Below are 11,574 nucleotides of genomic sequence, written 5' to 3'. Positions count from 1 at the left end.
AATATACATTTGGTTTGAGCTGCTCCTTAAAATGTTTCCTGGTAAATCAGTTGACAGCCTATCACATTTGGTGAACAGACGAACATGAATGTGTGTGTTACATTTTTATCCAGCTATTTTTGGGAAATCGGGCCAGACCAATGACAGATGATCATGCAATAAATAGGAACAGTTTTGAAATTTAGGCATATAGAGAAATAGTGCACTGATTTGTGCTCCGTTAATGTGAATTGATTAAGAGAGGGACTTTTAATAAATGACTTTTGGCCCCTGTACAAGGCACTGACGAGTACAAATGAATACAGCTCTCTTTTCATGAAGTGGAGCTCTTAGCGATAATGCAGGGGGATGCTGCATGGTTTTAGAAAGTGGTTTTGAACTGGGAATTGTCTGGCTCCTTGTTCTAAGGCAACGCCATGGGTATAGACTTGTGGGAAGCGTTAAGTGTTCAGCACTAGAACAGAGAGGCCGTGCCTTCACTTGCTGCTACTTGTAATAATAGTCTTAATGGAAGAGGCGCTCAATCAATACATCAGGACAGCTGTTAACAGATTATTATAATGGAGCTTAAACGCCTTATTTTTTTCATTTTTGAGTTTAAAAAATCTCTATAAATGACAATTACGTTACCGCTGTTCATCTCTAAATATGAGAAAATTATCCTGTTCCTGTACAAACGGTTAGAACTCCAAGGATCTCAGATCATCAGTAAGAAGGATCTACCATTTTTCCGTGAGCTGTCCTGTGAAGACTTGCAGGTTGGTAAGGTGCTCATCTGTTACTTAAAGGCCCAAGATTACACTGGAAGAGAGGACACAGGGAAGATTTCCCACCTGTATGTGGATGATATTCACCTGCAAAGAACCATCAGAGAGTGGATATGTCGTCACTGTTAAAGGAAGACATGGAAAAAAAACTTTTTAAACCTCAAGGACACACTTTATATGAGTTTATTGAAACAAAGTCGAAACACAAGGAGAGGTTTTACTTGTGCACATCAGGTAATGACCATTGCATAAAAACCCCTTAATGTGTCATTTGTAATGCAATTTTATTTAGGTTTTACAATTTGCTATTTTCTTTTCTTTTACAGTTGCATGGCTGTTATTGACTGTAATAGTTTAATGTGTGATAATCCTAGTTGCATTGCAACATAGTTATAATACTACTTGTTTGTGTATCATAGCACAATGATATGCCACCTGCACTGTGCCTGGCAATAGGCTGCCAGGTTGGCAATATTCCAGTCAAACATATTTTCCGTGTCTGTGTCATTCACACACAGTGAATATCCCACAGGAAGAACAAGGCTGGTGGAGGAGTCAAATTCCTTTTTCTGTTCTTTTCAATCTCATTGTCCTGAGGTTTTGCATGCAGGTATCGAAGATTAGCATCATGCTTTAATTTGCTAAGTTGTTTGCTTTTAATGGCATACTGTTAAAATATTGTCATTTTTGTATTAGTCTTGGCTGGTTTTGTAAACTGCAAATGGTTCAAGGTTCTTTACAGAAATGACAAATGTCATACCTGATATATTGGGTTTGTTGTGGGGTTTTACTATAAAAATGTATTTTAACCTAAACTTAGATAACATGATATGGTTAATGAGCAAGGAGACAGAAGATAGGAAAAGTTAACTGACAGATTTGCTAAATGAAGTCCTTTGTTACAGTTGTCCTTCTATAAGCTGTATGCAATCCATGGCCATTATGTATATATGGTTTTATCTGAAATATGCCGGTTTTCTTTATGTTTTTTTCCATACCAGTTGATCTTTGTGTCTGTTTTTGCAACCTGGCTAACTATATAACTAAGTGGTGTGATTAGTCTTTCATATTTGGTATATAAGGAGGTGTATTTATATGTGTATATTCAATGTAGCTTGACATTAGTGTGACATCAGAAACAGTAGTGATAAGCAACAACAACAAAAATCCTAACAAAATGACCTGTTTCTCCATCTGCAGAATTTCCAAAAGGCAAAAACTCTTTTCAATTTCAGCCGCTTGGAGTTTATTAATCTTTCTACTTGTGTTGTGTTCCTGTTGGTTTTTGTGTATTAGTGTACTGTTGTCTTGATCTTTTGCTTGTGTGTGTGTTTTCTTTCCATGGAATAAAAAAGCATACATGTTTGAGGATAATGAGGGGCTGTCAGTTGAGACAAGAACAGACCACAGGTCTAGAATAGTTAAAGCTTTAATAACCCGCAGAAGCTCTTTATAAAAAATTATACCCTTAAAACAAATACAAAAAAACACCAAAGTTTTGCCGTCCAAATTGATTACATGCAACATTTATCAAAATCTTCAACTTTTAATTTCATTCATCCTTAATAAACACATTTTCTAATGAAAACACAGTAATTAGCCATAAAATCAATGTAAAACCTGACTGTAGCCTTTGCAAACATGCAAATGCACAAATTTGAGTAACAACTTCAATGCAAGGGCATTTTTTTTTTATTTTAAATATGTATGTGTATGTATACCTAACAATATACTGACTTATGTATATAGGCTGATATTCACTACAGTGGAACTTTGTATGTAATAGGTGCTTATGTTGTTTCTGACTTGTTTCTGTGCAGGGAATAGATAATCAGTGCCATCAATGTTTTGATGATGAAGTCTCAGCCTATTCTGAGACGTCCTTGTGACTTTCAAATCCTCTGTAGCAATGCTGCTTTGGTTTATTGTCTTCTTTGTTTATTATAGCATTTCCAAATTATATTTGTGATCACCTAACTGTACTGTCATGATCAAGAATACAAAGAGTTTGAGCAAATGGACTTTGCTATTGTTCCAAACCATTTTTTTGATTTCCCATAGCCTGACCTTTCAGGTTAAATAGAAAAATCCATAGATACAAGAAATTAACAAGTTATAAAATTCTTGTTCTTGTATGTAAATAAATAATTCCGTAAGGCTTTCTGCAAGTAGAGTTAGAGAACACATGAAACACATGAGGTGGTATATAAGCCAGGGTTACAAAGTCAGTTTCAATATGTAGATTTTTTTTTTATATAGACTCAAAATATCTTTGTATTTACAAACCTAATCCTTTTACATATCAGATCTATTAATATTTAGTATCTTAATATAAAAGTATTTATGATTTGTATTCTAGTCTGGAAAAAAACATTGATTTAATTTACTGTACATTGATGTAATGCACAATTATAAAAAAAATAGTAATAGACAAACTAAATATGACGAGTTTTGGAAATGGTCTTTTTTTATTAAAGTGTGAATTGAAGTAAAGTGCAGTCTGAGGGGTGGTGTGCGGGCATTCAGAATAATCCTAAAACATTGCATTATTACTTTTATACACTCCCAAGGGTCTATTTATAAAGAAGTGACTTTGACTCACTGAAATATTCCCCGGTGGAGAATCAATTACTGTCATTGAAACACATAGACCTGGAAGATTCTGCACCTAGGAATGTTTTAGTACATTTCAGATTCATCACTTTATAAATAGAGCCCTCAGATATGGAGCAACAGTTACTTTTATTATTTGTAGGGGTTGCTTTCTATTACTTTATTATTACTGCCACTGAAACCCATGGTCTTGGAAGATTTTCCAACAAAGAATGTTTCAGTAAATGTTAGATTCACTACTTTAAAATAGAGATATTGATATTTGAAGGTAAATTTTAGGGGAAGCCAATCAACCTGTTTGGGGTGTGTGGGTTAAACTAATGTGCTCAGAGGAAACCAAAACGAACAGAGGGAGAACATGCAGACTCCTTACAGATAGTGTGATGGTTGGCCTTAATGGGCCCAATTTATTAAAGCTCTCCTAGGCTGGAGAGGAAACAATTTCATCAGTGGACCTGGGTGATCCAGCAAACCTGGAATGGATGTAATTTGCTATTTGGTAACAAATGTTTTGAATCCTGGACCAGATCCATTCCAGGTTTGCTGAATCACCCAGCTTTACTGATGAAAGTGTAGCCTTGGAGTTCTTTATTAGATCAGGCCCAATGCGTATACCAAGAAAATGGATTAACATACGCATGTGGGAGTTTTTCTTAAAGTTGAGAGATGATGTAAACTGCCATTTGGGACCTGGTTCCAAAATTACACCTTGTCTGTTTTGTATTATTAAACATTATTAAACAGGATTTATATAGCGCCAACATATTACATATTCTGATCCTCGGACTTTAATACATTCTGAATCACTGACCCAGAATGAGTACACAGCTCAGGTGTTCAGTGTCACACAACTTGTCACAGAGTAGTCGTTATGCTCATATCTGTGTGACACTAATGACACCAGAAGATCAGCTTTACATCCAGGCAATTAGCGTTCTTTACAATGATTTCAGCAATGGCAGCTTCCATTATCTTCCAGTGTAAGGTCCACTAAATAATGACTATTTTATATACATGTTGAGGAACAAGTTGGATGGGGATAACTGGAAATGTTGCAATTGCATAGACCAAAGGATGTACAAATAACATGAAAAATAGGAGTTTGTGGAAAAGAGGACAACGAGAGAGCTATAAGCAATAAGGAATTCAAATACTTGATTCAGGGACTTGTGATCCAAACCGCAATAACACATTTGTGATCTGCCGTAAGGCATCATGCCATCACATAATAATATGATAATGCCCTTCAGTCTGTCTTATCAATTTTCTGTGCCTACAGGTCCACATCGCTGTCAACAAATGGAACAGCAGCTACAGGTTTAGTTAAGGGTCTTGTATGTTTCTTTTGTGTGCTATGGTGCAATGCCCACTTAAAACAGATTACTATAACATTTCACAGCATATTGCAATATTACTCTTTGAGCTACCCTATTATAAGTATTAACCTTGTAAAAAAGTCACAGTCTAACCTCAAAGTAATCATGTTTTGCAGTGGCTAAAGGGGAAGAAGTCTATATATCCCTGGTTAAACATTACCGAGCTTGTCTAGATGAGAAGTATGAAGTGTCTGAGATGTGGTTTCTCCGAGATCTCCAGTTTATTGATGGGAAGGAAGCAGATACGGTAAGAAGTTTTCGTTTTTTAAAAAATATTATTGGGAAAAAGTTGTAAAAACTGTTAGCAAAAACATTGCCTGTTACCAAATATAAGGGCCATCACACAGACTCGATCAGATACATCTTTTACAAATGGAACTTAGTCTGGTGCACCAGGTTAAATCAAGGGTAAAGTAATTTATTTAAGGCCATTACCAAGGGTAATTTGTTTTTCTACCTGATGGTGTCTGCAAACTTTAGGTCTTCATGTCCCACAGCTGGAGGAATTACACTGACCAACAATGTAATTGAACATTTCTTTCACTAACCACCAATGTAAGTGGGAACCTCTCTTACTGGCCACCAATGTAAGGGGTGTGCTCTACAACTAACCACTAATGTAAGGTTCACCCTAATTTTAAAGGGGTAGTTTTATAGTTACCACAAATGTAAAGAAGCATTTTTCTTTATTGTAAGAAGATCACTTTTACTAATAAGTGAAAGGGGCATTTCCCAACTGATCACCAATTTAAAGGGGCACTGCATTGACCACTAATGTAAGTTGGCCTTCCTCCCCTGGCCACCCATACATAAGGACACCACGAATTTCACACGTAGTTTAATTTCTGATTGGTAGGTCCAATATGGCAATATTACTAGGCAAGGTGAGTGTTAATGTGTGCAGCAGAACAGCCCACTGCAAAAGTGTGAAGGGTGAAACATGGCAGTTGTCTTGAAAACTTTCTTGGGCACATGTGGCATCCATGCTTTATTTCTGTTCTTAAGAAAGTTTTTTTCAGCTATGCCCTTTTGTGATAATTGTCATTGCATAGAATTTTGTGTAAATGACAACAAAAGAAAAATATAGTTTCACATTTGCTGAAACATTGGCATTTTCATGCCACCTGTTAGAGAAAAATTTGTATTTTGCAGTTTAATGTCAAGGAGATGCTGTGAAATACATCAATATGTTATGCAGTATGTCCACTATGATTAGGACTGGAAAAAAAAGTTCAATAAATGTATGAAAATATAAATATTTCATACATTTATTATTTAGGCTTTTATCCAGCAGGATTCTGCTCTCATATTCTGTTTATGTACCTTATGGTCAAATGTAGAGTAAGAATAGCAATCCTTCCTTTGTATGTTAATGTTTGCCACCCCACAATATATAGGTAAAAAAAAGTAGAGAAAAGAAAGCTGGGTTTTTTTTTTAGGCAAAACAAATTTGTTTTGTATATTTCACACGTCTAACCATATATAACAATGGTGATATGTGGTCATCCCAATAAATATGCATGGGACATGTAGACCATTAGCTATAAATGCCAGATACCTATATAAAACAAGTATAAGACGTAAAGTCCTTTGTCCCGAAGCAATTCGGTGTGGCTTCCTCAAGGGAACGTTAGGATTTATAATCCTAACCCTAACGAGACAACAAGCTACACCGGATGACAAGTATTATTGGTCTCTGCCAATCCCCTGAGGACGCCACACGGCGAAACGCGTCAGGACAAGGGACTTTATGTCTTATACTCGTGTTATTTAGTCAGGTATCTGACATGTATAGCTAATGGTCTACATACCCCATGCTTATTTATTGTGAATGACCACATTTGACCATTCTTGTTGTATATGATTAATCGTATGAAATATTCAATACAAATTTGTTTTACCTAAAAAACCCCAGCTTTGGTTTCTCTACTTTTTATTTATGTATTTAACTCTTTACCATTTGAGGCAAGAAAGGTTTTTTGTTAGAAGGATCAAAAAAAATGTATGCAGATAACTGAATAGCTAAATTAGATGACAAGAAGAAGATTGCCTATGTACCTTGTCCCTAGGTTTTCTTTGTTTCTTTCAGTCATCCAATCAAGCAAAAAGTCTAGTTTTTTTTACCTTCCTTGCACATGATTGGACATTTAAAGTAAATATGGCTTGACCTTTGTCACTATAATTTATTCTTTATTTCTAGTAAGTTAGCCAAATATACTTTCTGTATAGTTACCTTAAAGCCAATATAGACGGCAAAATATGATAGTAGGGAAGCACATTTTATTAAAGATTGTGTTCTTCCTCTGATTCATGGTTACACCATTACACCACTAAACCTGAGCTCCAGCCTTACCTTATTTTGCAAGTTACAAAGTGTAAATCATCTCCTGTGTCAGGAATTGGGTGTGCTAGTAATTTTTCACTGTTTTCAGTGGATGCTGCTTAGTATATAGACAGAGCCTTAGATACTCCAGTTGCTCCTGCAGTCTTATTTTCTGGGCTGGAAGACTTCAGTCATCAGTCCTTTAACCATTGCACTGTTTATAATCTGCCCATCCTGGCATTTCTATCTAAGCATTCACACTCTGGGCCTGAATTATTAATTCTCTCCAAGGCTGGATAGGATACGCTTTCATCAGTGAAACTGGGTGATCCAACAAACCTGGAATCGATTTCTTAAAAGTAATTATCTATTTGTTAGCAAATGTTTTCAATCCTGGACCAGAGCCATTCCAGGTTTGCTGGATCATGCAGGTTCATTGGTGAAAGTGTATCTCCAGCCTTGGAGAGTTTTAACAAATCAGGCCATTTGTCTGTTGTTGTTACTTAGGATGGACTGCATGCCACACATTAATCATGGCGAAATGTTTTTTTCAGCTACAGAAACTCGTTATATGCAGCGTCATATGCAGCTCCAGTGTAGTTCCTCCCACAGAAGCTGGAAAGATGAGAGATTCAAAGCCAGGATCACTGGCTTTTTTTCGTTTTTTATTTTTCTATGGTGAATCTTTTCCTGTTTTTATTATGGTGAATCTGCCAGCAATTCACTTCCTGACAACTTTCACTCATTTTACTGTATACATGGAGCAGCTTTGTAACTCCAAGAGAGGAAGTGTATGGGAACTATTTAACTTAATAACAACAAATACATTTTAATTTCTGACAGGTATTTTCTTTTAAATTTAGTGAAAAATAACTTACAGCACTTGCATTCATAAATTTAAAATGGAACTTTAAGCTAAAAATAAACAAAGGTGAACAGACAGGATTTTATTTACAGAAAGGACATAATACAGATATGTTTATTCTGATATTAGAATAACCTGCCCATTTACTTCTTATTTATAATTTAGGCAAAACTAAATGAAAATATTTCTACTTTAACATTCCAAAAAGAACCGATAAACTAAGATGATTGTTAGGATTTACATATCCTTTATATCTCCTTATATATGCATGGGACAAAAGAAGATATTGTGATTTGGAATTGGTATTAGACTGACTTGTTGTTTTGGTTGTATCAGTTTAAACCATCTTTAAACCAGGAATTAGGCTGTAAATATACAGTTGACTTTATATATATTTCACATTTAAATTGACTGTATGTATAGATGTTGGAAATCACATGTTGATCAGGGCTTCCTATTGTGTCCCTGCTAATGGATAAATTAATTATATAACAGTTCTCGTTTTTCTATTTTTTAGGACAACCCACATTTTGACATGATGTTCGACGAAGTCTGCAATGTAGAAGCTTACAGCTGTGCCTCAAAATATGCCTTTGCTCGAAGTTTAATTAAACTAAACACACAGTATACCAAGAGGGACATCAAAGTTAATAATTTTGACTCCTCCTACATAGAAGATGGAGTGATCTGGTCTTCAAACAATGGCGACTGCTTGGTGCTTATGAGAATATGCTTTTATGCCTCCAATCTTCTTTGTCTATCTTTATGTCCAATACCATAAGCAGCTCAGTTATAAGATACCATGGCTGCGTTTATGAATACAGAGTCATGTCAAGTATCATGGATAATATTAAGTCTGTTAGGTGCACTTTGATAGAGTTCAGCATGTAGAGTCAAGGTTCTAGATTCATTGGGTTTATTTAGAAAGATAAGTGTTACAGACCATGTTTGAGGTGCTAAAACATATTGTTGAAATAGGAAAATGACAAAAAAAGAAACAAGAAAACATTTCAACAAGATAAGTTTCTGGGAAGTTCAGATCTGACTCGAATTCCACAATTAAACAATCGTATAGCAGGTTCCTAAAGAACCAGTGTTTGCACATTTCGACAGCTGGCAGAAGTGAGTGGTACTAGTACTGGTTCTTTTTTTTCTTCTAAAGTTTTTTTATTAGCTTTAAATAGATTTCTGAGGAAGATTAACTCATTGCTTGCTTGGGAGATACACCCACTAAATTTGTCCTGGTGATGATTGTTTCTGAGTGAGCAAACATATAACATTTTGCGTTGTCACCTTAACTGGAAGATTTCCCCTATATCCTTGATAGCATTGAGAAGGAATTTTCCTGTTACCTATAGTGTGTCCTGGACAGGAGGGCAAAGGAAACCTCAGCAGAAGGGTTTTTATGTATGTTTATTTACTATCCTGTTTAAAAAATATATTTTTAGATGTAATAGAAATATTTTAATCTGATCTTGAAACCTGGCCTTGGAAACACATTCATGGTATGCAGCATTCGACCCAACAAAGGTCCTGCAGCAAATACTAATAGTATTTAAGTCAATAATTACATGTGCCGTTTGCATGTGCCCAGACCCTTCTAAAATTGTTTGGACCAGGTAAAAAGTAATTTACACCCAAAGCACTCTATTGTGAAAACATGAAATGTTTGTGAATTTCAATTTAGTCAAGGGAACTCATGAACTATAAGACAGCAATATAATTCTTTTCAACCAATTCTAAAAATAACTGACCCACATTTAATGCCAGCATTATATAAAAGTCTAATTTTCTTGATGATCACTGCAGATTTCAAGAAAATGTCCAAAATAAATTGCATAAGAATGTTTACCTGGGTATACGGTTAAGTTCACATGAATGGTTCCTGGGCAGTCAGCGTGCCAGCTGCCACTTCCATCTCGTTCCATCTCGTGAATTAGCACCTAACTGAACAGAAATATATGAAATAGATGATAGCTATTGATAATATTGTAATTGCATGACATATTGGGCCTGATATATTAAAGCTTTCCAAGACCGGAAAAAATATCATAGGAGAACCAGGGTGATTCAGCAATACTGGAATGGATTTCTTAAAAATTATTTGCAATTAGTTTGCAAATGTTTTCAATCCTAAACCCGATCCACCCCAGGTTTGCCAGATCATTTAGGTTTTCCCATGATAGTCTACCTTCTTTAGTCATGAATAGCTATAATAAAGCAGACCCATTGGCCCTGATTTATTAAAGCTCCCCAAGGCTGGAGAAGATACACTTTCAGCAGTGAAGCTGGGTGATCCAACAAACCTAAAAATGGATCTGGTCCAGGATAGAAAACATTTGCTAACAAATAGCAAATGACTTTAAAGAAATCTTTTCCAGGTTTGCTGGATCACTCAGCTTTACTGATGAAAGTGTATCTTCTCCAGACTTGGAGAGCTTTAAAAATTTTGCACATTGTGTACCAGAAGAAGTAATACTGAAATATGGGTAAATATTATGTATACCTTTACTAGACAGACATAAATAAAAGAAATAAACAAACAACAAATATATTTATAAAGTGTTGGCCTTTGAAAGAAAAACAATGTTCAACAACCAAGAACAAACAATTAGAAATGTGCAATCATTCCATTTTCATAGTTTTAGCACTTATTTAGTAGTTCTGTTTAACAAAAAGTTATAGAGATATGGTCAAACCCTTTATTGGAAGGTGTCTTTTCTAATATACATATGTGTTAAACTGAAAATGATGTTATAAAAAACAAAATCCTTTAGGATTAAAGTTTAATCATATAACATTTAAGAATGAATAGGTCAAGCCTGTGTATCTGTCATTAATATTTCTGTGTCACTTTATTTGTTAAGTACATGTACTGTGAGTGGTTGTAATTTTCTTTTTACATTAACTGTGAGAATAAAAAATTTGGGTAAGCAAAAAATAATTTGAGACGATACATGACAAATGACAGAATCTGGACTTTTGGTAGTTTTCTATCTTTCCTTTTTATTTCTTGTAATAAGCCCGTCGTAAATATATACCATTTTCTTACAGATATCTGCAATTCTGATTCATTACTTGTGTATGAGAGAGAGAGCTATGATTTATAAACTATTAAAACTTACAGACTCTTGAATATAAGGGGGACATTTTGTGATTCTTGAGTAGCATGAGTGATCCAAATAACTTGATAGCAGACTTACTCTAAACCTCTGTAAGAATAACTTTAGATAACTTAAGATAACGTTTAGCAAAGCTAAAGTATGCCACTTGTGACTATGTTCCATGCAAAAGTATCACCCTAACCTTACATAAAGTTCCTTTAACTACTCTAATAATTAACACACTAAACTCACCTCTACTGCTGAACAAATATTCAGGAACAGTTGATTGCATTACAACTAATCTTACAAGTGTCTTGTTCAGAGACAAATTCACTCAAAACATAATGTTATATACCGTATTTTTCGGACCATAAGACGCACCAGACCATAAGACGCACTAGTTTTTAGAGAAGGGAAATGAAGAAAAAAAAGATTCTGAAACAAATAGTGTCCTAAAATATTTTATGTGCATTAAAAACCAACATCATAGTCATAAACACATGTAATCAACCCTGTAAAGTAAACA

General features: G+C 35.0%; 1 protein-coding gene across 1 annotated transcript; it reads left to right on the top strand.

Annotated features, from left to right (window-relative positions):
* The first annotated feature begins 880 nt into the window (after nucleotides 1–880).
* EXOC1L (exocyst complex component 1 like) lies at nucleotides 881–10,999 on the top strand. The gene is made up of 4 exons (XM_072406858.1): nucleotides 881–1,001; nucleotides 1,300–1,377; nucleotides 4,873–5,003; nucleotides 8,462–10,999. The coding sequence occupies exons 1-4, from the start codon at nucleotides 881–883 to the stop codon at nucleotides 8,723–8,725; spliced, it is 594 nt and encodes a 197-aa protein (XP_072262959.1). The 3' UTR covers nucleotides 8,726–10,999.
* Nucleotides 11,000–11,574: the final 575 nt, after the last annotated feature.

This window comes from Pyxicephalus adspersus, chromosome 3 (genome assembly GCF_032062135.1).
Source record: "Pyxicephalus adspersus chromosome 3, UCB_Pads_2.0, whole genome shotgun sequence".
NCBI lineage: Eukaryota > Metazoa > Chordata > Amphibia > Anura > Pyxicephalidae > Pyxicephalus > Pyxicephalus adspersus.
Note: the sequence above shows the minus strand (reverse complement) of the source record. Positions and strands in the feature narration are given on the sequence as shown.